This window comes from Ahaetulla prasina, chromosome 2 (assembly GCF_028640845.1).
Source record: "Ahaetulla prasina isolate Xishuangbanna chromosome 2, ASM2864084v1, whole genome shotgun sequence".
NCBI classification, from domain to species: domain Eukaryota; kingdom Metazoa; phylum Chordata; class Lepidosauria; order Squamata; family Colubridae; genus Ahaetulla; species Ahaetulla prasina.
Genome location: NC_080540.1, coordinates 259,985,912 through 260,012,277, shown reverse-complemented (window position 1 = coordinate 260,012,277; position 26,366 = coordinate 259,985,912). Strand labels below are relative to the sequence as shown.

The 26,366-nt window shown below is 36.2% G+C and overlaps 2 protein-coding genes across 7 annotated transcripts in view; one reads left to right on the top strand and one right to left on the bottom strand.

Moving 5' to 3' along the window:
• The window catches only part of RHOBTB3 (Rho related BTB domain containing 3), a 70,585-nt gene extending 59,801 nt beyond the window's left edge, over positions 1-10,784 (top strand). For 4 of the 6 annotated variants that reach the window (XM_058168878.1, XM_058168877.1, XM_058168879.1 and 1 more), the window contains 6 exons: positions 2,218-2,330; positions 4,000-4,120; positions 6,834-7,007; positions 8,029-8,195; positions 9,288-9,384; positions 10,235-10,784. In XM_058168878.1, coding sequence (XP_058024861.1) covers positions 2,218-2,330; positions 4,000-4,120; positions 6,834-7,007; positions 8,029-8,195; positions 9,288-9,384; positions 10,235-10,350 — 788 coding nt within the window. In that variant the 3' untranslated portion in view covers positions 10,351-10,784. Of the gene's footprint in view, positions 1-2,217; positions 2,331-3,999; positions 4,121-6,833; positions 7,008-8,028; positions 8,196-9,287; positions 9,385-10,234 lie in introns of those variants that run through there. The other 2 variants (XR_009153419.1, XM_058168880.1) reach the window with 2 other exon arrangements.
• A 7,506-nt stretch (positions 10,785-18,290) lies between these two features.
• GLRX (glutaredoxin) lies at positions 18,291-25,190 on the bottom strand. The gene is made up of 3 exons (XM_058168883.1): positions 24,834-25,190; positions 20,447-20,559; positions 18,291-18,530 (listed from the first exon to the last, which is right to left on the bottom strand). Exons 1-2 carry the CDS (start codon positions 25,038-25,040, stop codon positions 20,449-20,451), a joined length of 318 nt encoding a protein of 105 aa, XP_058024866.1. The 5' UTR covers positions 25,041-25,190; the 3' UTR covers positions 18,291-18,530; positions 20,447-20,448.
• Between the last annotated feature and the right edge of the window lie 1,176 nt (positions 25,191-26,366).

Sequence of the window (26,366 nt, the reverse complement as noted above, 5' to 3'; positions counted from 1 at the left end):
AACTGGCTGGCTTTGCTGACTGAGGAACTCTGGGATTTGAAGTCCACAATAAAATAATAAAATAAAATAAAATAAATAAAATATAATATAATATAATATAAAATAAAATAAAATAAAATAAAATATTTGTGCAGCTTTCTGAGATTTGGTGTGTTTCTGTAGTGTTTCACTCTAACTACACAAATACACAAAATCTCAGAAAGCTGTATGTGGCATATTGTGTGTGTGTGTGTGTGTGAGGTGTGTGTGTGTAAAGTGTGAAAGTTGGTTTTTGAGCTTTTTGTGGCTGTGTGAAGTGCAGCTGCTTTTACACTAGGTGTGAGTCAGTTGTGTTGTGTTGTGTGTGTGTAAAGTGTGAAAGTTGGTTTTTGAGCTTTTTATGGCTATGTGAAGTGTGAAGTGCAGCTGCTTTTACATTGTGTGTGAGTCAGTTGTGTTGTGTGTGTGTAAAGTGTGAAAATTGGTTTTTGAGCTTTTTGTGGCTATGTGAAGTGTGAAGTGCAGCTGCTTTTACATTGTGTGTGAGTCAGTTGTGTTGTGTGTGTAAAGTGTGAAAGTTGGTTTTTGGTACCTCTTATTGTTTTTTATACTTTGTTTATTATTTTATTTATTGTTATTGGCCACGCCCACCCAGCCATCTGACCACCAAGCCATGCCCACCAATTAAGCCACGCCCACAGAACCAGTAGGGAAAATTTTTAGATTTCACCCCTGAGTTGAAGGAACTTCTGTGGCAGGATTCTGTCTGTCTGGAAAACAAGTTTTGACTTATTTCCGGCTTAGCTGCAATATAAGAAAGTGATAGGAAACTCATTTGGGGCTGGGGTTTAGAAAAATTATAGTTCTGTGTTCCAATTGGAAACAACCTGTATCACCCCTTTTTCTGGACCCTGAGCTATATTTTCAGTTATTTAATGTACAGTCCTGGTAGAAAAAGAATTAAAATAGAAAACATTGAGCACAGAAATCCTATTCACAGCAGAAACTAAGTATAACTAGATTACATTTAGATCCTTCAGTTGAAGACTGTATTACTAAAGCACAGAATGTTCTAAAAACGTAGTCCTTGCCCAGTTTTCTACTTCTCTGAGGCTTGGGAAGATTCTATGGCAGCTGGAAAAGTTCCTATATAGAGATAGACCCCATTTATGCACCATTCAAAAGAAACAACGAAAAAGAGAAGAAGCAAACAAAAGGATCAGCATACATCTTCTCTAGCAACCACCATACAGATAACCCGGGATTAACCCCAGACAAGCAGAAAACAATCAAGGAACTATTAACAAAAATACAGGTAGTTCTTGACTAATGTTCATTTAGTGACCCTTTTAAGTTATAGTGGCACTGAAAAAGTGACACTGTTTTTTCACACAACTGTTGCAGCATTCCCATGGTCATGTGGTCAACATTCAGAGGCTTGCCAGTTGACTCATATTTATGACAACTGTAATATTCTGGGATCATGTGATTATCTTTTGTGATCTTCTGACAAGCAAAGTCAATAGCAAAGCCAGATTCACTTAGCAACCATGTTAGTAACTTAACAATTTCTGTGAGTCATTTAACAATTGAGGCAAGAATGGTCACTTAGCAAAATAAATTTTGGTCTCAATAGTTGTCATAAATCGAAGACTACCTGCATCCCATCCCCACAAATACTGGCAAGGTCACTTAGTGTATATAAACAGGCAGCAAACCTCCCATTCATAACACTGATGATGTTACCTAGTTGGATGATGAAACTTAGAGGTTAGAGAAGCTTAGAGAGCACCAAGCACTCCACAGATCTTATGCTATATGTACACTATTAGTCTGTTGGTTTATTTCTCTTCTCTACTTTTTGTGCAGAATAGAGGTAAAGGCTTTTGCAAAGATTTGCAAACAGTCAAGGGAAAGAAATGATGTTTTCCTCCTATTATGAGTATATGAATTGGCAGAAAAGAAGATAATTTCTGCTTCTGAATAAAATGATGGCAGGGTGGCAGTGCCCTCAGTCACAATATCAGTGAAATTTCTATGGGTGAATGGGTAAAATTTGCCTTTTATTAGATTCAGTGAAAGACAATGCAGTGGAATCTATAAAAATTAAATACTGTTTGCAACAGAGCTGCAATAATTAAGGGAGATCATACACACATCAGATTGGTAATAAAGATACCTTGTGCTAAAAGTGATGTCCTGTATGCCATTTTAAAAGTACTTGTTTCATATCTCTAGGTGCTTTCCAATGGGACCTATTGGAAGAGCACATTAAAAAGAAACTGAAGAATCTTGGGGATGTTCAGCTTGTTCTTGAGAGAGTAAAATGTATCTTGAAAATTCCAGGAAAGGCAAGTTGATATCTTATTTTTATTATAAGAAAAGATATAAAGAGATTTTTATTCTTCAAAAGTGAGGCTTATATTTATTTTAAAAAGTATTAATATTTTTTAATGAGAGCACTGTTAACATTTTTAAAAGCAAATTAAATGTTTTCAGATTTGCATAGCTAATGGTAAACAGGTAGTTTTTAATGGGGAGAAGTATTCCATAAGGATCCTTTATTCTGTTTACTGAATACTAGAAATAGAAGTATAAATCCATAGAGCTTTTGCAACTTCATTCATGTTACCTTAATGTGAATTGGAAAGAATATGAATTTTTGAAATAAATGTAAGTACAGAGCTGACTGAAGGTATTGGTATCACTCCACTTTTTCTCAAATAATTCCAATTTGCTGTGAAGTAAGTTGAGACTAATACAAATGGCATCCTCCTTTCTTTATCCTACAGTCAGTAGAACCGACACTTTTGATGTATAAGTTAATATATTCTTGTAAATAATAAAACCAATTAAAATAGTTTGGATAGAACTATTGAGACATTTAACCTAATAGTTTGTGGCATACTCTTTTGAGGAAATCTGATGTTATTAATATTAATATATTATATTAGTCACAATATGTTAATACATCCAAACTGTTCTATGGACTATGGAATACAGGATAATATGAGAAAAAAAATTCTGAAAAATGAAATATAAATTTGGTTGCATAAAATACTGAACAAAGTAAAGTGGGATGAGATTGTACACGCGTTTGTCATTGTTACTAAAAAATTATAACTGGGTTTGAGAGAAAAAGGGAGAATAATGTTGATTGAAAGAGTGGAAAACTCCAATTAAAACATGGGTATTATAACATTATTAACTAAATTCTTTCCTATAAGCCAAATTCCTCTGTTTTTCATTTTTCAAGGGATATAGGTTTTTGGAAGAATAACTACACTTTATAGAAATAATACTACCATAATAAAGACTTTTTTCACAACTGCCTTCCTACAAGTTCCCTTGTATTATCTTTTTAGGACTTGGGCTCTGCTTGATTGTGTGTATTAAAGCTTCCTACTATTAGTAATGAATTACACTTTTTTCTTCTCTTGCCTTTGTATTTCTCAGCATTAACTATACCCTTCACCAATTGGTCTCAAGCCTGCTTGAAAATTTCATCACTTCAGTTCATGCCCTTTTGTATTACATCCCAGCTCTGTGCTCAGTTTATTGGCAGCGTTCCTTTGAATTCATAGGGTTCATTGAGTCAGTTTCATTAGCTAAGAGTCCAGCATTCAATCATTGTTTTCAGGGACACCTTTTTATGGTTAGATTTCCAATTCCCTGGATTTTTATTTAGGGATACGTACAAACACCTTGCCTGGTAAGATTCTGTCTATAGCACTCTTTGTCCTTGGAAGGTTGATTCTTGCAATAGATATTGTATCGTAATTGTCCGCTGAGGGTGTTCCTCCCATAGTTTACAGACAAAAATATGATAGTAGAAAAGTTATTAAGAAAGTTCTAGAGATCAAGTGCTATAGAGCTGATATTTATAAAACAGTGAAGTGGAAGGACCAAAGATAGATTTGATTTCATTTGGTATAAAAGCAGTAGCATAGGTAGATTTTTTTTTTAAAAAAAGCTTAAGTTAAAAAACTCTATGTATTTAACCATCTTTTTATTCTGCAGGTTATCGGTTCACAAAATTATAGAACTTATTTGTCAAGAAGACCACTACAGTTATGTAACAGCTCTCTCAGACTTTTCTTTAACACAACAGTATTAGCTGATGTCATGTTCAAAATACAAGGTATGATATAAACTATCATTGTTTTTTTCATATTTTCTTTAAATAATGCAAAATAATGTTAATAAATCTCCTGAACTTTTAAAGGAACATTTTATTGACTTAATTAGAAAACAATGTTAACATAAAAATGAGAAAATAATCCTTTCCTTTCACTAAAGGAGCAACTGGGCAATCTTGAGCAAGTCAGTTTCTTTCAGTCCTGAGAAGGAAGCAATGGGGGGAAAAAAACCCTTGTCAAGGAAACTGGATACGTGTCCAAAGGAATTATTTTCTAGATATCCCTTTATTATGAAAAGAATCCCTAATCTAAACTGAAAACAAACAGGTCTTTGAAATGCAGCAACATAACTTGGCAATTTAGACAGCTTGCTTTTAAATGTTAATCTTCAACCATTTTGTGGAGGAACAATGGGTATCATTGCTTGTTTCAAAATTCCAAAGAGAAATAAAGTGATATGAACCAGAGTGCCATGGTTCACAAAAACAATGAAAACAATTATTCATTTGTATGTTAAAGAAATTCCTCTTTGAAGAAATTAAAAAGGACTCTCTCTTTTGATATATCTTAAGAATGTGTAGAGAGCAAGGAAGATGATCTTGACAGAAATAGGTAAGAACTGCTATCTAGGCAAATGAGTGTGAAACATTTTTAAGCCTTGAGAAACATGATAAAGAGTGATTCAAGCAGACACCTCCCTGGTTCACTGGAGTATAAAAAGTAGGGAGGGGCAATGAGGGAAGAGTCAGCACAATCAGACTTAAAATATTCTGTTATTCAATAAATGTAATTTAGTTTTTCTATATAGTTGATGCCCTGCTTTGTTCTACCTTGTGGGGCTGAGAGAATGTAGTGCACAAATGAATGAAAACTGCATATTATTTATGATGAGTGAATTGTTGGCAGGAAATATATGTGTTACCCCGCTACCCCTTCCATGTATGGCAAGAGTTCTACAAGTATTCAACCCCCTCCCCAAACAGGTTATCAGAAAGCACCCCAATTGTGCATGTCCAAATTCCAAGCTCAGAACAGCAAGAGTCACTGGGCAACCAAATTCAATGGGCACACACAAAGTCCAGGAAAGCAGTCCATGAGTCAAACAGGTCAGGATACACCGCACGAGCACACAAGGCACAGAACTGGGCACATTGCTGCAGCAACAACACTCAAGTTCTCAAGGCGGAATTAAGTAGGCAATGCCAGTGCAGCTCTTCGTGAGAGGCGAAGTTGCCTTCTCATGAAGAGTCTAGCTGACTGACATTGTGCCTGTCTCCTCTCTGCTCTACATGCCCTTGGAACAGGAGATGTGGACTCCACCTCCCTCTCATGGCTAATGAGCAACAACTGCTCCCAGTCCTGCTTGGAGCTTCCTGGCCAACTTGCTGCAGCTGTGGCTTGCCTTTCTCAGCCTCAGACTGTTGCTGGTCCAATCAGCCCAGCTGAGGCTGCTCCCTCAGGCTAGAATGCTCTGAGCCCCAATCCTGACCAATACTCGGTTCCAGGCCTTTTTCTGCAGACTCAAACTTACCCTCCTCCTCTGAACTGGCATCTGGAGAGGAGTCCGGGGGCGGATTCATGACAATATATTAATTCCAAAACCATTATAATGATAAGGTTCAGCTGAATATGTGAGATGATAATTAGGAGTACTTTTATATGATATGCAAAATGTTGTTCTGTCCTTGATGAATAAATGATGATGGCACTTAAGTAGTCATTAGTGAATACCATGCATGAATGTGCTTATAGATAAATACCTTGCCAGAATATATTGCTGCAGAATAATGCATTAAAAAATAGGAAATGTTGAAAGGGTTTTTTTCCCGTTAACAGTAGATCAAATGTCAAAATGCTTTTTGGCAACTTGTAAATTGCTTTTTGGCAATTTTATTTTCAAAGAAATAGTCTGCTTAATTGGAGCTTTCCATTGCACCTGCAAGATAAATATCTTTCAGTCTATTCTTTATTTTGTTTTAAAGAAAGAGGTAGAATTTGTGTTGGGCACTGCTGTATTAATTAATGGGAATAGACATCTCCACAGCCAATTAATTTATGCAATACAGTACAAATCTTGAACAGGAGTAGTATTATTTAGGAATGGATTTTCAACCCATAGTATGATTTATTTTTAAGTCTATTTACTAAAATAAATCCCACCAAATTGAATAAGAATCACTCAATTAACATGTAGAAATTATTGATTTCATATATATTAAAGGCAGTTGGAATAGATTCACAAATCAGAATATTTTATGCTAAAGAGATTGTGGATACAGATTCCATTAAATCTTGTATTCCTATATATGTTTACCTAGGATAAATTTACATTGAAATTTACAGTATATGATTGCAGTGTTAATAAAACAATTCAAAATATCTCGTCAAGATGTTTTAGAAATGTAATACCTAGATTTCCCAGTCAGCATAGCATGGGACCTGCTGGCTGGAAATTTGCAGTCCCAAAATAGCTGCAGTCTATGATTTTTGGGAAGGCAATTGTATAATATAATGAATGAAGTTTAGCATTTATTTTCATTCTGAATTGAAATGCGATGCTTTCTTGAAATGTTGATCCTTGAACAATCTTTCCATTTATAAATATTTTGCAGCAGATACATTTATAATTATTAGTTAATAATTGTAAATAATACATTATTTCTTATCATGTCTGCCTCACATGGTACTGTTTTCATCCAACCTCTTTCCTTACAGGTGCTACAGTACCAGCTCACAAAGCAGTCCTGGTGGCTCGCTGTGAAGTAATGGCTGCTATGTTTAATGGCAACTATATTGAATCAAATAGTTTTTTGGTTCCAGTTTATGGAATTTCCAAAGATACATTTCTATCTTTTTTAGAGTATCTGTATACAGACTCCTGTTGTCCAGGTATGCAAATATTAAATTGTAGTGGCTTTAGTTTTGAATAGCATTAAATACTGTGATAGCTCCAAAAGGAATTCTTGGACTGAAAGTCTTGGCTTTTCAGAGAGCTGTGAATATATTGATTTTTGCATTTGGATATAAATAAATGTCAACATGTTACTTATTATTGAATGATGGTAAAATATCTCAGCAACATATTGACAACAGTAGTCAAAACAGGTGCTTCTTAAAGCTTGATTCTGTTTATTCTAAAATGAGATTCCTAGAAGTTTGAATCATTATTAATTGAAATAAAATTAATGGGTTTAAATTTGGTTCATTCACACAGATTCCAATAGACATAAGGAGGCTGAAAGGCCTCTTTGTTGAATAAAATAGTTTTTATACAACCTGTTTTTATATCAGGAATGATACTTTGTGTTTATTAATTTGCAAGTGACTTTGATGTATGTTTTTGGTTGTGAATATTTAAACATGCATTGCATTTATTTATTTATTTATTTATTTATTAATCACATTTATATACCGCCCTATCTCCCGAGGGACTCAGGGCGGTTCACAGGCAAGTAAAAGACATATAAATACACACTAAAACCACATTTAAAAAACTTATTCTACAAAGCCGAATTAAAAAGCAATATAAATAATAAAAACCCATTTAAAACCAATATAAATTTAAAAACTAATCCAGTCCTGCGCAAATGAATAAGTGTGTTTTAAGCTCGCGACGAAAGGTTCGGAGGTCCGGAAGTTGACGGAGTCCTGGGGGAAGTTCGTTCCAGAGGGTGGGAGCCCCCACAGAGAAGGCCCTTCCTTGGGGTAGCCACTTTGAAGAGATGCGATGAAAGTCTATTTCACAGATATTAAATCTCAAGTGTTCTTACAATAGACTATATTTAGTGGCAGAGTGTTTTTTAAAAAAACTAATTCTGAATCAGTAGTATAGGAATTACAAAATAATTTGATGTTTAAACCGTATATAATTATTACATCAGTTTTAATCTGGGTTTGATATTTTAATCAGCCAGCATTCTGCAAGCCATGTCACTTTTAATATGTGCTGAGATGTACCAGGTTTCAAGGCTCCAGCACATCTGTGAACTTTATATAATTACACAACTCCAGAGCATGCCTAGTAGAGAATTAACATCTACAAGCCTGAGTGTGGTCAGCTTGCTTCAAAAAGCAAAAGTAAGTACCCCCTGTTGATATATTGTTTATCTGTATCTTTTCTGTAGTTAACAAAGGCTGACTCATTTTGAAAGTAAAGATCGTATTTTATATAATGGAATACACACCACTTGCAGATTGCTCAATATTAAACTGCAGTTTTCCTTATTAAAAAACTGATGTGTGGAAAGACATCAATTCTAAAATTAATTTGAAGTTCTTTTCATAATGCTACATTATTTCTCATGCAAATTACTGTCTTGTATGGTTTCTTCTATCACACTTACTGTGTAAACTGCTAATGCCAGCAATTAGTGATATAAAATTTCAAGCAACCAAAAACACGTTATCTGAAAAAATTGTAATCTGAAAAAATTGAAATGTATAAAGCATTTATTTTTAAATCAGATATAAGCAGATACAGTGTTACCTTGTAACTTTACAGAATGCATTATGCATATAGTGGTTTGGTCATAAAAACATCTTTAACATACTGTATAAAGTTGAAAAGTATAAACATTTAAATATAATTAAACATGTCTTAATTGAGTTTAATTGAAATATTTTACATTTCTAGTACAATAGAGTTACATGCTACTAAATTCTAAGAAATATGGCATGCCTTCATTTCTGTCTGTTTAGGATTAGCAGACAGAGAAAACACTGAAAATGGAAGAAACCAAAAAAATTGCAATAAAGTTATATATTCTGTATTTTATCCCGACTGTAGGAAATATAGAAAGCTTTAATTCAAAAGCTTTCTAATTTAATTTGATGAAAGGTAAAGAGAAACAAAAGCTTAAAATGCAAATGTGGCTATATGAAACACTGTCTAAATAGTCCCATTTTTTTTAAAAAAACAGATCTACTCACATTTGTATGTTTTCAAACTGCTAGGTGGGCAGGAGCTGGGGCAAGAATGGGAGATCATCCCATCGGCGTCACATGGTACTTGGATATCAAACTGCATATATTCCAGTCAACAGCCCAGTATCTTAACCGTTAGACCACCACTATCTTTCTACAAATTACATACTTATTCTAGTTACTGTATTTGACCCAAACTCCTTGCTGTAGTACCAATACTCTTTTATTTTTAATTCTTTTTTCCAGTTTCATAACTCGGATTGCCTTTCAAATTGGCTGCTTCATTTTATTGCTTCTAATTACTTAATCTTCAGTCAGAAACCTGAGTTTGAAGATCTTTCAGGTAACTGACAACTTGTTATTTAAAGAGACAAATTATGTTGTTTTCCATATAAATTGTATATTTATATATAAATTGATATTCTTTAGCAAGAGGGTAGGATTCTGTCTTGTCACCAGTTTTAAATCAAGTGTCTTTCTACATTTAGTTAAATGTACAAAGGGGGCTTGCTCTGCAAATACTGCATGAAACAATTTCTTGGATACTTAAGATTTACAGATCTTTCCAAAATCGTCAAAGGTTGCAGGGGTGACTTCAAAAAGCTTTTAAGGGTGAGAATAACTTTGAGGGATTAAAGAAACTCAGGCCTAAAACAATGGTCACTTATGCCCTAGTCATCTCACGATTGGACTATTGCAATACATTCTGCATGGAGCTCCCCTTGGTAATAATCTGGAAGCTACAGCTTGTTCAAGAGGCAGGGCACAAGCAATATTGAACACTAATAGTAATAATTTATTAAATATGTATGCTGTCTACCTCTCATGCCCATGTCTTATAGCTGGTACATGAGCTGCATTGGTTACCAGTCAGCTTCTGGGTGCAGTTCAAGGTGTTAGTCATTACCTATAAAATCCTTCATGGTACAGGGCCTTGATTATTTGCAGTATCACCTGTCACAATTACTTTTACTTATCCCAATACCGTCAGGCTGAGTAGGTGCACTCCAGGTCCCTTCAGTTAAATGTTGTCATCTTGTCAGACTGAGGAAGTATCAGTCATACTTTGATAAGGTAAACCACACCGATTTCTGGCTTATAAAAAAATGACTTAGACTTTCAAACTTATTAGGCTGAATAATCAGCCTTCTAGTATTAAAAAGATATACAATACTTTGCCTTTTTTTCTTCAGTGGAAGAACGCAATTTCATAGAGATGCACAGATGGCCTTCTAGTATGTACCTGAGACAGCTTGCGGAGTACAGGAACTACATTCATTCTCGGAAATGTCATTGTCTAATAATGTAAAATAAAAAAATGATCTTATTTATGAATGATTGAAAGCTGTGCTTCAGAAATCTACAACTGCAATTTGATATTTAGCTGAAATGTTGCACTTGCTAATGAATAACCATGGTACTGTTTAAAAGCATGTGAAACATACTGTAACATATGTATTTACTAAGATGAATTTCAGTTGTATTGTTATGTTTGATTCTATACTATTCTAAATTTTTTAGAGGTGTATGTACTAATTTGAAATATTTGATAGCCTATTATGTATCTAGGATTCCAGGAGCTTGAAGGAGAGATTCTGCATTCTTTATTCACTTTTTTTAGCTATTTCCTTTGAAGATTTTAGTAAGTTATTTATGAGCTTTTAGAAATTTTATATTTTGTAAAAACACAGAGCTTGTAAAAAGAAGAATTTATTTTGGAATTAAAAATGTACCTCATCCCAATCTGCATCAAATTTCTGAAAAAAATCTCCTCAGAAAATTATTTAAACTTTCCCCTCACTGAGGAATCTTGTATAGTAAAAGAGTCCAAATATGGTTTTTCTAGGTATGTAAAACAAAATTAGGTTTGAAAAATATTTTGGTGTTGTTTCTTGTATAATTGCATATATATATAAGTCTTTTCTTAAGTTTCTGTTTTGTGTAAAAATAACCCATTTACAGTATTCTGACAATAACAGTTTTAAATTCTTCCCACGAGGTAGATAATAATTTAACAATCATTTCACAATTTTAAAAAGAACATTTTTCCTAAAAAAGGTTTGTGTAAATTCAAGCAGTGGCCTGTGTGTGTTTGTATATATTTAATTCATCCCTGAAAGCTGTGCTATAGTTTGTTTCTTATATTTAGTATGTGAGAGGCCAAGAGAAAAAGAAGGAAATACTAAATTTATATACTGGATCATACGGAACTAGACCTTTTATGCTCTTGGGGCATAAGCATACTAATCCACTGAGTCCTTTCTATAATTCCCTTCTCATTTCACTGAAGAATTTAATAAACTCAATTAGGGGCTGTGCTGCATGTCCATTTTTCCCAGACATATTTTATCCATTAAGGCATTCTTGTCAATTTTCCCAGATAGGTCTGCACTGTATTTAGACAATGGGACTGATCTGGCCAAGTTTCTGAGGATTTGGTACTTCCCATTTTTGCGTAGGTGCACATTATCACTAAGATTGTAGTATTTTCTATCTTTATATGTGGTTAAGTGTATGTTTTACAACCCACATAGACCTGCAATTACCTCCACATTGTATCCTCCATATGTACAAGGTGGCATTAGTATGTCCCAATGGTTAATTGAAGCAACATTTGAATCAGGAACTATCTCACCTGTAGCACATACTTTCAGAGACAATGCACTGCTTCACCCACATATATTACAATGGCTCTTATAAATAATGTTTTATATAATGTTTTATATTCTTTTTTAAATTCCAAGTAAAATATTACAACTAATTTATTTCTATTAGTGTATTTTTTATTAAGAAAACTTAAAAACATTTTCAGCATTTTTGTACGACTGTAAATTCCATGGATATAGATATATTAATATCAATTTATAACCCTTTCTTAAATTTAAAAATGGTAATATATTTTAAAAAACTAGTATGATAACAATGAAAATTTCCATATAACAATGCCTATTTGTTAAGTAAGCAGCCACAAAGATTCTGTATACTAAAACAACAATAAATCACACTGATTTGACATTTAATTAGTGATTTTATCTATAAATCTAGGCATAATTTTTCAAACGACTCAAATGTTTTAAGATTATGATTTAGTGTAAAAGTTCCTTTTATCTGAAAATTGATAAGCATAATTATGAACCATTTCATCCTCAAAATATTAATATTCCAATGCAGCAGTAGTAGACAAAGGTAATTATAGATGACAGTATGAAGCAGAAATATTAATTTTTCTGCAACTTAGAAAAAATGAGACTTAAAGAATGCTGTTACAAGCCTGATTAGGGACAGAATGGGAAGCCACATATGGAGTACTTCATGTTCATGAATTCTTACATAGATAGGAATACTGTGTTGTTGAACATCTTTGAATTCACCTGCAGATATGCATACCTAGTAACTAGTAACCTGCAAATCCTTGGATGGCAATGGCATGTTTTGCAAGTAGCTCATAAAATGACAGAGTGTTCATAGTTTCTTTGGGCTGCACATGCACTGCACTATAATCTCTTCTCAGATTATGACAGCTATTCATAGTCCTTCAAATACATAGGATTAAGTTGTAATTTATTATATTTCTTAAAGATTTTAATGGACAGTTATGTCTACTGTGAAAGATGATCTGCAGCAACTTCTACATTTCTGATAGCATTATATTTATTAATACCCAAGAATTAATAAGTAGTAATCTATAGACATCACATATTGAATGCATTCCGTTAAAATCTATTTTTATAAGAAAAGCATTTCTATTTGCACACTGTTACTGTTTTTTTAATGAATAAATGTCAATATCAAGCCAGCATGGAAGTTTACAGAGATACAACCTTAAAATTGCAGTTAAAATGTTTGTTGAAATTTATCACATGAATGATTGTGGCTTTGCTGCAAAAAAAGCCCCTTTATTTTGGCATGTGCTGGGTATGTAATAATTTTACAGGTTAACAGGTTCTTAAATTCACAATATTTAATTATGCTATTTAATTCCTTGTAATATGACATTTTTATTAAGTGCTTATTTCATGTGACTATCCATTAAATAGCTGCAGTCCAGACACTTTGTAAGCTGTCTGTATTTGATTTGATCTTAGCATTTAAAGTAGAAAATTATCACAGGTATATGCTTAATTGTAAGTATTTTGATTGGCAATGCAAAGCTGCAGATTTTGACTAGGAAGATGTATGTCATAATGTGCAGAAAAGTTAATGCAGCATCTGGCTGGAAACAGACACAGCAATCTTTCTGAGTTGGAGACTCAGGGCTTCATTTGTTCATAGCCACATCTGAAGCACAGCCTTATATTTCCTTTTTTTAATGCCTTGAAGCCACTGTTGATCACTGCCTGGGCAAGTCCCTGCAGTATTCTTCAGTATGAGTTCAGAAGCAGCTTGCCATTGCTTCCTACCTTGGGCTAAGAGAGAGTGAAAGCTGTGTTTTTCTGTGTTTATTTAAAAAATAACATTCTTTTCAGCCAACTTGACATTGCTGTCAGTTAAAATGAGTTTAGAGATGTCTTTAAAGGAAGATGACAGATACCCTATTGATACAAATTCCTTTGCATGGATTGAATGGTAGCCTATAAAATTGCATATTTTGTGAACTGTTCTGTCCAGTGATATTAAAAGACCTCAAAACTTAATCATAAAGACAAAGTTTCATTCAGTCAAAGAAATAAGTGGTAAAAAGGCTAACTAACCCGTAAGGTGTAGAGGTAATTCTTGACTTGTGACTGGTTGCCTAGCAACCATTTAAAGTTCTGAAGGACAGCCCTGGGGTATATGTGACCTGGATTCAAAGTTCTGACCTCCACTTCTCCCAAGGGTCATATGACTACACTTCAGCTTGCATTTATTGCAGTGTCCTGTAATCATGTGGTGGTTTCCCCAAAACCAGCATTTATTTGCAATTTTCTGCAAAACCAGCCCATAGAAAACCTTGGCAGGCTTCATTACAGTTGTAACTGAATGACTGACTGCACCTGTATAGGAAAGATAAATAGACCCTTTGTTACAATGTCTCTCTTTCCTCCCTCCCTCCCTCCCTCCCTCCCTCCCTCTGTCTCATATCAGGGGTGAAAAAGTCCAGGATGTTAGGCTCCTCTGTTATGCTTGTAAACAGGAGATTCTCCTCTCTTATTTTTACTTCTCCTACCACGGGTATTTGAAAATATCCTGCCTCCAATCCAGAATAGTTATGAATTGACCTAGGTGAATTTATCTTAGTCCCTTTGAAAGCGATACAAGTGAGTGGCCATCATCCTTGCAATAATAAATATGGTACATGTCACTGTACCATACATTATTTTATGTACCTCAGTCATATCCTTACCCAAGTTCTGTGCCATTTATCCAGAGGAAAAATGCTCAGACATTCTAAACTTTTCTCATAGGGGAAAGTAATTAATTCTTCTGATCATTTTGTTTCCCCTTTTCCAGCACTTGTATCCTTTTTCGAATGGTGTTTGAAAATCTATGTTGTTTTTTGACCGTAAGAATAAGGCAACAATGGTAACCTTTTAAGATTATAACTTGGTATATTCCAGTGATAAAATATAAAATTTTTTACTACCAGTTCTGTGGGCGTAGCTTGGTGGTGGGGTAATGTGACTGGGTGGGCGTGGCCAACTTTTTTTTTTTACTTTTAAAAGCATTTTTTCTACAACCTCTTCGGCCGAAGAGGTTGTAGAAAAAATGCTTTTAAAGGGTTCTGATGATCCCAGCTGAGTTACCTGATCGTCAGAACCTTTTAAAAGCATTTTTTTACCATATCATCAGAGGCTTTTTAAAAAACTTTTAAAAGCATTTTTTCGGCCAAAGAAAAAATGCTTTTAAAAGTAAAAAAAAACAACCGTCTGATGATCACTTGACTTAGCTGGGCATGGCGGGGGTGGGGACGGGTCAGGGATTTTTGCTACCGGTTCTCCGAACCATCTGCCGCCATCACTACCGGATAAGGCGATCCGTTCTGAACCGGGAGCATTTCACTCCTGATATATTCACATGAGCAGTAAATAAATATGCTCTATCAGTTTATGTTTAAATCATGCATTTACTTGTAAGGACAGAACAGAGCTGAGCTCAGCTTTTTAGCTGAGAAGGAGCTAAAAAGCATGCATAGGTTTATGTTGTTTAAAAATCCATTATTTTCTACAGCAATTACATGTATCTAATGACAACAGCTTCAAAAAGGAATCTGCTATTATACTGCTCAGCAACACTTAAAGTAATGGCCTCTTCCTTTCAAAATAACATTAAAAAAAAATAAGCTTCATAAATGCCTGAACTGTGACAAGCAAATATGCTTATCAAATAATAAAATACCTTTCAACACTCATTTGATATTAATGCTTATCGTTACTGTACTGAGAAATCCAAGTGGTCTGTGTCACTTTATGGTTTAATTCTGTGCAGAAATATAGGAAACAATCTTCAAAATATGCCAGATTTTTTTTTGGTAGCAGAGCAGGTATCTCAATAGATCGGAAACCCTACACAATTGTATGCAAAAGCAGGATCAGATTGTGTGTTTGATGAACCCCTAGGACCATGATGGTGAAACTATGGCACACATACCAGAGGTGGCACACAATGCCCTCTCTCTGGGCATGTGAGCCATCGCCCCTGTTCAGCTCCACCACACACACCTGTCCGCCTCCCACCAGCCAGCTGGTCTTCAGGTCTGTGCCACACATGCATGTGTGGGGGCGCGGTGCATGTGGGGGGGGCTGTGTATGCAGGCATGGGGGCAGGGAGCATGCGGGATCCATACCCGCATTGCAGTTTGGGCGCGCGCTTTGGGCACTCAGTCCGGAAAAGGTTAGCCATCACTGCCCTAGGAGATCAGAAATTGACATCATCTCTATATGCACAATCATGTTGCAAATTTGAATGTATACATTCTTCACTGTAGTTATTGAATTTCACTTCTAAATATGTAAGGATGTGAGAATTTGTTACATACAGTAACAAATGAAATGAAGTTTGAGAAGGACTGTCTTCATCTTTTTTTCAACTTGGTTTGTTCATTTTCTGTAACACAGAAATGTAATGCCTGTTTAAAAGCAACCCTTTAAACAAATGTATTGTTTATACATATTTAAACATACTTTTAAAAAAAGCACTAATGGTTATTTTGCTATGGAAAATCACTTTAAATCTTAAATCCTGAAATTATTTAATTATTTAAATTATGCTTAGTCTCTACAGCAGGAGGCAGCACTGGTTCTTCCATCATTCAAGATGGTTGCTTTCCTAATGAACTCTTTTTATGGTTAACAAAAGTACAAAATTCTATTAAAAATAAGATTTGTTAGATGTATGGATGAAAGAAAAAGACAGCCAGGATATTAAAAGAATTGTGAGAACTGAAATGCAATCTCTCTGAATTGCACCCATCTGGAGAAGCTATAAGAAGATGCCTACCTATTTTAAAATGGATGAAGACTCATCAATTCTACCGCTAAAGACACATGAAGAACTCTACCACAACAGAAACAAATGTCTAATTTTGACATCTTGCAGTTAAACTTCGTTTTTTTAAAAAGCAGAAGTTAATACTGAAGCTTAGCTCTGTTCCTTTAGATTGTAAATATAAGAAAGCAGGATGTGTCTGGGGGCACAGGAAGCAGAATAATTCTTGTGTAGAAAATGATTTCAAATGTTTTCATTGTCAGTTTAAGTTGTTGTTTTTAACCATTTAGTCAGACCTGACTCTTGGTGACTTATAGACAAATGCTCTCCAGGCTTCCCTATAAAAAGCACAGCTTCTTTTAATTGTTGAATGTTCAACTTTGCATCAGATTTAATGTTATCAAACCAGCGTGCTCGTTTGTCCTCCTTTGTCCACTAATCATTCCTAGCATCACTGACTTCTCCAATGAATTTGCACGCATAATATGGCCAAAGTAAATCAGATAGTCTTTTATGACTATAGCTTCCAATAATGTTTCTGGCTATATACAATTTAAAACCTGTTACTCTGGCTGTCCATAATATACACAGTAATTTATCTCAGCACTACAGTTCAAAGGTCAGTTTAAGTAGTAACTGGCTTATCATTGCATTTAATGGTTCTTGGATTATAATTTTATAATCTACTTAGATTCTTGGGATGGGTGCAAATCTAGTAATACATCTGAATGCACCTTTTTTTTCAAAATTAGCTTTTCAGAATTGAAGTCACCCCTATTAAAATATAGATGTACCTCTTGATATACCACAGCCTTAGTAAACAAAAGTTATATCATAGGATTTATATGTTATTTACTAGGGCTGGACAAAAAAAAATCTGCTCCTTCTCAACCTGACCAAAAGTAATTTGCTTTAAAAATTCTTTGAAAGGAGACAAAAATCAGAAATTCTCGTGACTGGAATGGTTTGTTTTCACACTTCCTTAGGTAAGAGCTGCATGCTAGGCAATTTGCAATAATTGTTCCAGGATCTCCCCTTTTTCTGGCTTCCTGGTTTTTATTACATTCTATAGAATGAAATCATAAGGCCTTCCATTGTATGTTTCCTGTAATTGTGCTGCTGTCATTTTTCTGCCCTTGGAAAATAACTGGAGAATTTCTTCTTAATTACTTCTTGTTAAGCATTTCGTCTTAATTACTTCTTTCTGAGTAATGACCCCAAATTTGCTCAAAGAATGTCAAAAATGCATTTTTGTCTTAATTTTTATTGATTGCTGTATCATCTCAGGTGTCCCTTGGCATTATAAGAAGGAACAGGAGAATAACTACCAGATGCTCAACCATTAGCTTTTATTACTGAGTCTTCAAAAATTCTACCAGAGGACCATCAATCTAGGACATACTTATTTCTATGCTCAACGTGTGTTTTTTGCTCGTTGTTGACTTCTTAGAATGTGCCCAACTATCATAAGTGATCATAAAATAGTTCTAGGGATCAAAAGACAAACTCATTGTCCCTTATGTGCCACACATAGTGGTTGAATCAAAGAGAGATAGTCTGGACCATAACCTGAAGAATTATATGGGACCCGATTTACAAGAGGAACTCTCAAACTCTGGAATAAGGTCAAGAAGCCTTTTAAATATGGGATAAAAAGGGGAGAGAGATGGGGAAAAAATTGCAAAGATTCAAAGAAAGCTATAAAGGACAGAAGTAATTAAAAAAAGAGAAAGCACAAAGTTATGTGTGGACAGCCACATAAATTGAAATGATAAACAGAAAGATGAACTCTCCCAGAACGTAGAGGTCAACCAATCGCTCAAATGACAATAAAAGAAACAAATATTCTTTTTTGATTCGTTCCGGTCATGTGTACTTTATTAGCAGAGAGACAGTCATACTAACAGGGTATCAAAGGAGGATAAAGCTGTGTCTTAGAAGCCAGAGAGTAAGCAAAACTATTTTTTTGTATTGCCTCCCTTCAGAAATACAAAATGGGTGAAGACGAGGGGACAGCCAGTTAATCTAATCCCAAATCCTGTAGGTGCAGCTTCTGGCTAATTCCATCCTGTAGTTATTGTTGCTCTGAAAGTTAAAAAAAAAAAGGTTAAAGAGTTTCCACACAAAGAAAATGAGCAAGTTTAAAAAAATGAGCTGAATGTTAAAAGACATCTTTGTTTTAAGAACCACTGATACACACTCAGCTGTTATTAAAGTATTTGTTTAGTCTGCTCTTGAGTTAAAGATTGCCAAAGCAGTTCATAGGTTAATGAAAATAAAGTAATAATTGCTTTCTAGTTTGCAGTTGGAAAAGTCACTACATAAAAAGGAAAAAGAATGGAGAGGGAAAGGGAGAAAAGGCAAGTGCTTAATATTGCAGTATACTTACAGTATGTTAAACTGAGATACATTGGGTAACTCATAGATCAAAATTTTCCTTAATTTCTAATGTACCATCTGTTATGTTTTGTGAACTGAACTTGATAATTTTGTATGCACATGATGTGTGTGTATATCTATATCTAGATATAATTTGTTTGCAATGTTGCCTAATGTCCTTATTTGCCAGCAACTTTTCTTTATATTACAGATGTTTAACCAAATAATATGAGAAGAGTATCCACAAATATTTTTAATTGACAAAGTACTTGTGAAATGTGGAAAATGGAGATTACCTGATTTTACTATTTATTAGAAAATGCAAAATTAGGCACTTCTCATATTCTGCACTGAAATGTAAACAATAGCTTAATCCTAATTCAGAAATTCTTGTTTGGTTTCAAGAAACAGTCTGGCAGTATGATTGTTCTTCCTGCTTTAACTCTCCTTCCAGATGTACATGATTTTTGTCTGCTTCTTGTAACTCTCACTAGAAATTATTAAACTGGGAGGAAGGAATAACTCAAAGGTGGAGTAAAGGCCCGCCAATGTTCATCTCAGGGGTTAGAAAGTTGCTTGACTTAGTGTAAGCCGCCCTGAGTCTTCGGAGAAGGGCGGGATATAAATGCAAAAAAAAAAAAAAAGTTGCAAATAGTTCAAACATATTTAATATTTTAAAAGCTTGGGCACATTCACTGCACAGTTTAAAATTAGTGAACTATTCTAATTGCTTTAGTGATTTAGGAAACAAAATAGATGCCTCAATCTCTGCAAGACTTAGAGCTCCCATGTTGCCAGCTTAACATCCAAAGCTCTTCCAAATGAAGAGAGAGAATGAGAGACAGAAGCAACTGAAAAGGTCAACCTTTGCCAGTTCAGTGATGTCATGACATCTAACATAGCTTCTGCAAAGGTGCTTTTTCAAGAGGCAACTGGATTTTCTGGTTTTTCTTCGAAGATGTTTTGCTTTTCATCCAAGAGGAAAAGCAAAACATCCTTAAAGAAAAACCAGAAAGCCCAGTTGCCTCTTGAAAAAGCACCTTCAGGACAACCATGACCTGGATGACTGAAAATCTCCATAGATATATGACTTTTAAAAGATGTAAGAAGGAACACTGGCCACTTTATTGAAAAAGTTGCATAACCCTGATCTAAAGGATGCCAGGAACTACATGCTTCTGCAGAATACTCAAAGTTAGTACAGTTAGCCTACTGCCATCTTTATACAATGGAATGGGAGTAATGGAATGATCAGGCTAATATCTGGAGGGTATTGCATTGAAGCCAATTGAAGAATCCAGATGCACGTTTGGCGAAGGGAAACAAAGTTGCGATATGTCATGTGATGGCACCGTGACGACGCGAGTTTGACACCCCTGTTTTATAGTAAGATGCTAATGCGTTAAGCATCAAAGCAACTCAGCCATCATAAAACTCCTTGGGTGTAGTTCTGTGCATTAAGCGATCTGCTAAAGCAGCCACTAACATGCTGCTTATTTGCATATGGGGACTTTGCAAGTTCTTACAGGTTAAAAAGCCTCTCTCCGATGATAATTTTCTCAAAGGGAATCTTGATTTCCTCTATCCCATTATATTAATTGGAACCACACCTAGATGCTTACCTTCACAGAGCCCCAATCTTCTTTAGCATGACAGAAAGTTCTCCACTATCATTTAGAGCATCTAGATCTGTAAAACCACCAATACATGTTTCCCCAATAAAAACTCGAGGAACCTACAAAGCAAGCATAACATATTACTCAGTAGACAAAATCTCTTTAGAGTTCTGTCATCATGAAACACAAACTTCGAATATTGCTGTTAGAGTAACAAATGATATGGTAAGGAAAAGGAGCAGGCTAAAAACTACAACATTAACTATGACTAAAAATCATGCCAATAAGATAAGCCTGGAGATTTTATCCAGATTTATCATTTAAATGTGTTAGGGCTGCCCACTCCAATAGACTCTGGGCGGCTTATAAAATCTAAAAAAATAAATAAACAGTAAAAACATTAAGAACATAAAGACAACAAACAAACAAACCAAAAACAACCACCATAATAATAAATAAATTGCTCATCACTTTGGGCTAGACAGATTAGTAGCTGGTTTCCTGCCTCTGATATATGCCAGGAAGCATTCATTGTAATGATGGAAGGAAATGGGGTATGGAGAATCCAAGGCAGCTTAACTTGCTTGCTCAGAACTCTTAAAATTACATATAGCTGTGTCTGCATCAACTTCATATTTTTCAATTTAGTAATTCTCTAAAAATGCCAGACAATTCCTATAATCCCCAGTCAATTTGACATTGTTGAGATTATAGGGGCTGCAATTCAACATAGATTTAGAAGGGCTTCAAGCAAAAGTATATATATATTGTTTTGCTAATATATTTTAGGTTGGGTTGAAAAAAACTAAATATTTTGCAATGAAGATAAAAAGTAGACAAACTGAGCTATCACTACAAAGTCGGTCTGTCATAAGATTCATTATTCAAATTTTATTTATTTATAGATTTTCATCCCACCTTCATTACTTTAAAAGTAACTCAGCAAACATACCTAATACTCCTTACTTCTCCTATTTTTCCTCACAACAACCACCCTGTGAGATGAGATGAGTTGAGCTGAGAGAGAGTGATTGAGCCAAAATCATCCAGTCAGCTTTCCTGTGAAGTCAGGATTGGAACTCACAATCTCCTGATTTCTAGGCTACCACCTTAGCCAGTATACCAAACTGATTCTCAAATTTAGTGCCAAAGAAGAAATACCTGCCTGCTGTGAAACATCTTTGTTGCCCTATTTGAATAATTACGCAAGAGGTCAAAATATTTTGAAATCAGCTTACAAAAGCTAAGCAACAGAATGGGAAGGAAGTGAGCCATGCTTTTGAAAGGCATTGATTTTGGAACTCTGCTCCATTTAACTAGCATCAGTTTTTTTTACATCCATGGCATTCCATTTTGTAACACAAATTGTTGATTTATATAAATTTGGTTCCCTACAATAAATGCAAAACAGAATAAAGTTCAGAATTACCATAGTTTGCCAAAGCTTGCACAGGAGATGCTTGGTGGATTCATTTTCACTCACATTGTGTTTATGCCTTTTAAATGCAGTAATTTATTAAGTCAAATTAGCTTTTTTCACTCTACAGTGCCTCTTTTTTTTGGGACACGCAAAGGGAAGGGAACCATTAACCAAGAGAGTAAAAAGGTATCAAGTGGGTTTCACATTAGTTCCTTGGGGCTATTCTCTGGAGGGGCCAAAATGCCCCAGACCTATTTGTCATGTATTGTTCTGAAGGCTGAGAAATCTATTTGGCTCTTGCTTTGCATATAAAGAAACATTGTAGATACATAGCTGTAAACAGGAAGTAGGAATCTGGCTTTCTGTTTTCTCTGCTGCTGAAATAAATTTATATGGAACTTCAGCCTTACATAATACAGCACTTATTATATGCAATGCAGCTGGTTCAGAACACGTATGTGGTATTTTCCTATTAAGTAAGTCTGCTGTGTGGGAATATTTCTAATTCTCTATTTTGCTGCATATTAGTCATGGTTAAGTTGTAGAACTTCCAAGATTATGGAGTGAACAAACTATATTTTCCACAAAGAAAAAAACCCTATTTTGTAGATTTTTCAACAAAAAGCAACACGATTTCCCCTCACCAAATGATACTTCCAATTTCTCAGTAATATGTGAATGTACCTCAACCTTTATCAGTGTAGCATCCACTAGACCCATGATGGCGAACCTATGGCACATGTGCCCTAGGTGGCATGCAGCACCTTCCCTGTGGGCATGCGAGCTGCCGCCCGGTTCAGTCCTGCCGCGCATGCGTGCACGCATCCCACCAGCCAGCTGGTCGTTGGGTCTCTGCCGTGCATGCGCAGGAGGGTGGGGCATGTGTGGGTGGGCCTCATGCGCATGCACTGGCGGGGCAAAGCGCATGTAGGGAGCTCTGTAGGCCCCCCAAGTGTGCATATGCAGGGGGTGGGGAACATAAGTGGGGCTGTGCACATACTGCATTTTTGGGATTCAGTCCAGAAACGATTCGCCATCCTAGACAATTCCCAGAATAATCACTGAGAAAGTTGTCTTGCAAAAGTATGTCTTGCAAAAATTAAAAATAATATATTGGTTTATATACTACTAAAACTCTGTGTCTGTAACCTTCAACTAGACAAATAGGTACATCACAGTGCAACAATTTTTGAATCAACATACCATAAATGGGCTGAATTAAAGAATGCATCTAAAATCCAGGACCCACTACTATCATGGGACTGAAATTTGGCAAAGTTGCTGCTGCTTCACCACAGCTGCTTCTTCCAACTACATTTGGGGTTACATTTCCCCAAAAATCATAGATACACAGTGTAAGAGAAGATGGGAGGGGTATATTCCTGCCCTCTTTTCTGCTCCCCTCTGGCTGCTGTGGAATTGGTTGGTGGTAAGACCCAACAGGCAAGAGTGATTGAATTCTTTGGAATTGAGACCTAGATTTGATAGGTCTCTTAATAGCGAGGGCAGTGAGGGAAGGACAAGGCAGAGATTTGGATGCCTGCTGGCAAAGTAGGGCTGACAGGGGGATGCTATCAGTCAATGGGTGAGCCCTCTTCTTCCCTGGAAGGGTGGGAAGTGGGAATGCAGTTGTCCTCATAGTCCTTTTCTCTCCCCCCCACAAAAAAAGCGGCAGGAAATTCCACAAGTTAACTAAGGAGGAGGAGGAATGATTTCTTACATTTTCTGCCAGCTTCCCACAAGCAATCTTAATCAGTCAGTTGAAAGTTACTCCCTTTCCCATTGTCATCCCCCATCCCAGCCCCCTGTGGTTATTCAGTTTATCTCTGAAAGAATGACTCAATGCATCATAGGTTGTCTCTAGTCATTTATATTCCTGTAACTTCAAACAGACATTGCATTCTGGTCTCTAAATAGTGCTGTTTCCAAAGATAGATCCAGGATTCAAATTTTATTTCAAACATTTCAAATTTATTTCAAATAAAAGGGATGCGGTGGTTCAGGGGCTAGGACGTTGAGCTTGTCGATCGAAAGGTCGGCACCTCAGCGGTTCGAATCCCTAGTGCTGCCGTGTAACGGGGTGAGCTCCCGTTACTTGTCCCAGCTTCTGCCAACCTAGCAGTTTTGAAAGCACATAAAAATGCAAGTAGAAAAAATAGGGACCACCTTTGGTGGGAAGGTAACAGCGTTTCGTGCGCCTTTGGCGTTGAGTCGTGCCGGCCACATGATCACGGAGACGTCTTCAGACAGCGCTGGCTCTTCGGCTTTGAAACAGAGATGAACATTGCCCCCTAGAGTCGGGAGTGACTAGCACATATGTGCGAGGGGAACCTTTACCTTTAGTCTAAGATACCAGGTAAGGATTTTACAAAGACCGAAGGGAGCACTGCTCTGAGCACTTTACATTCTGAGGAGCCAGATGAAGAAACAAGCTATATTTAGACGCAAAGAGCACATAACTCACTCCATCCATTTTTCTGTGCTTTGTCAGGCTAAAAGATTATAAACAAACCATATTACTGCTTAACAGCTCTAAGAGCTCAGTATTGCTTCCCTTTGCAATCTCAAAGTTTATTAACATTTATCACATCTCACTAAACCCAAACCAGAGTTTACAAATTACAGAAGCTGGGTTGATAAAATAGTTCCAAATAAACCCTATTTATATGTGGGAATGCAGCCCAAAATCCATTGTATCCACCTACATAAAGTGATCCAGACACAAATCCTATAGCTGGTGACTTTGTTGCAGATAATTACTCAGCTATTTCTTCACCCACATTTCAGCTTGTTGGAAAAGCAATATTGTACCAACAGTTCAACTGTTAAAAGAGCATATTATGTGGGTTATATTACTGGAAAGCAGCCACATGAAAACAGAGATCTTTTCCTTATATACTGAGAAGACAAAACACATGATCTCACTCTTAGATATAACAATCCTCTTTCACTCTGTTTTTAAAGGAAACTCACCGTTCGGGCACCCGTTAACTGCATAAGATAGTCTTGAATGGCATCCATATTCTTTTGGCTTGTGAGCTCAATATATTCCAAGTGGCCAGGCTTGATATTAATTTTTTTCAGAAGATCTAGCGCATTCCGACAGAAAGGACAATTGTTCTTTCCAAATACAACCACTTTATCAGATGCAATATGACTAGCTACAAATTGCTGGGCCATCCTAAAATTCTTAGTAGCTCCCAGCAACAAGAGCCCAGTTCTGAGGCTGAGAGAAGTAAAAACAGAAAGCAAAAGCTCAATTGCACTACAGAAGTTAGGTTATATGAGTTCCAAGCCTCCTTCTTCCTTTGGAAGCCTACATCCTGTAGGAGGAGTTACTTCTTCTCTGTTCCCACTTGTTAAAGAGATACGCACAATGATTGCTTACTCTTTGAACTATTGCTTAATAGAAGTATGTAGGTGCTTCCCACTCAGGGTGTAAAATGATTTGGTCACGGGTTGTAAACAGATTCCGCAATTAACTACTGCTGGCTGTGTTGTGTTTGGATTTGCCTGCTTTATTGTTGTTAAGAGAGACTCTGTTATAGCAACTAACAGTTGCTCATCAGGATGAAGGTTTAAAAGGGTGATCTAATTGTAGAAAACCAGGAATAGATGCACAGGCAATTTACTGGAAGGGTGGAATAACAGTTTGTCCAATAAATACAGTTGAAGATATACCATGAAACCAGTAATCCCTGCCTCTTTACCTTAATGCATTTGCACACTGTTTATTTTATCAACTGCAATATTTCTGGACATGTTGATAGAATTAAGAGCCACTGGTTTGGAACCAACACCTGTCTTTCTAGAATGCCCACTTTTCAGAAGAAGTCTGGTACTATCTTTCCTGACGAAGGATTTTTTTTTTTGAAAGGCATACGCTTTCACGAGTTGTGTGACTTTTAATAAAATCCATTGTTTGGGAAAGGGGCCACCAGTCTTTTTCTGATATTTTGTTTTTGCTATTACAAACTCATACAGTTCTCCTACAACACACATTTGTAATACTCAATGGATTACACTAGGAGTGTCAAACTCAATTCCATGGAGGGCCACATCAGGGTTGTGTTTGACCTCGGGGAGCCAGGGGTGTGTGGCCAGGGTAGGCATGGCCAGCTCAATGACACTCATCAAGGCTCCATTTTTGGCTGTGACAGCCTCCTGCAACCCTCTGCCAGCAAAAATGGAGCTTGGGGAGGCTGTTCACGGCCTGCCTCGGCTCCATTTTCATTGGCAGAGGGTTGCAGGAGGCTGTCGTGGCCAAAAACAGAGCTCAGGTGGGCTGCGCTGACCCTCCCAAGCTCCGTTTTCTCTAACAGAGGCAACATGAGCTGGTGCTTCGCTGTTTCCAGGGTGGATCCACAGGCCAGATCTAAGCACCCCATGGGCCGGATCCGGCCCCCAGGCCTTGAATTTGACAGCCCTGGGTAAAGTAAAGCAGGGGTGAAAAATTTTGATGACCAGCATCTACCTTAATATTTGAGGAAGGGAGTAATGATCGCA

Coding starts and splice junctions, on each gene's coding strand:
- GLRX (XM_058168883.1), bottom strand. CDS start 25,040: ATGGCCCAGCAATTTGTAGCTAGTCATATTGCATCTGATAAAGTGGTT. Junction 20,560..24,833: donor AGTTAACGGGTGCCCGAACG/GTGAGTTTCCTT, acceptor CTTGCTTTGTAG/GTTCCTCGAGTTTTTATTGG.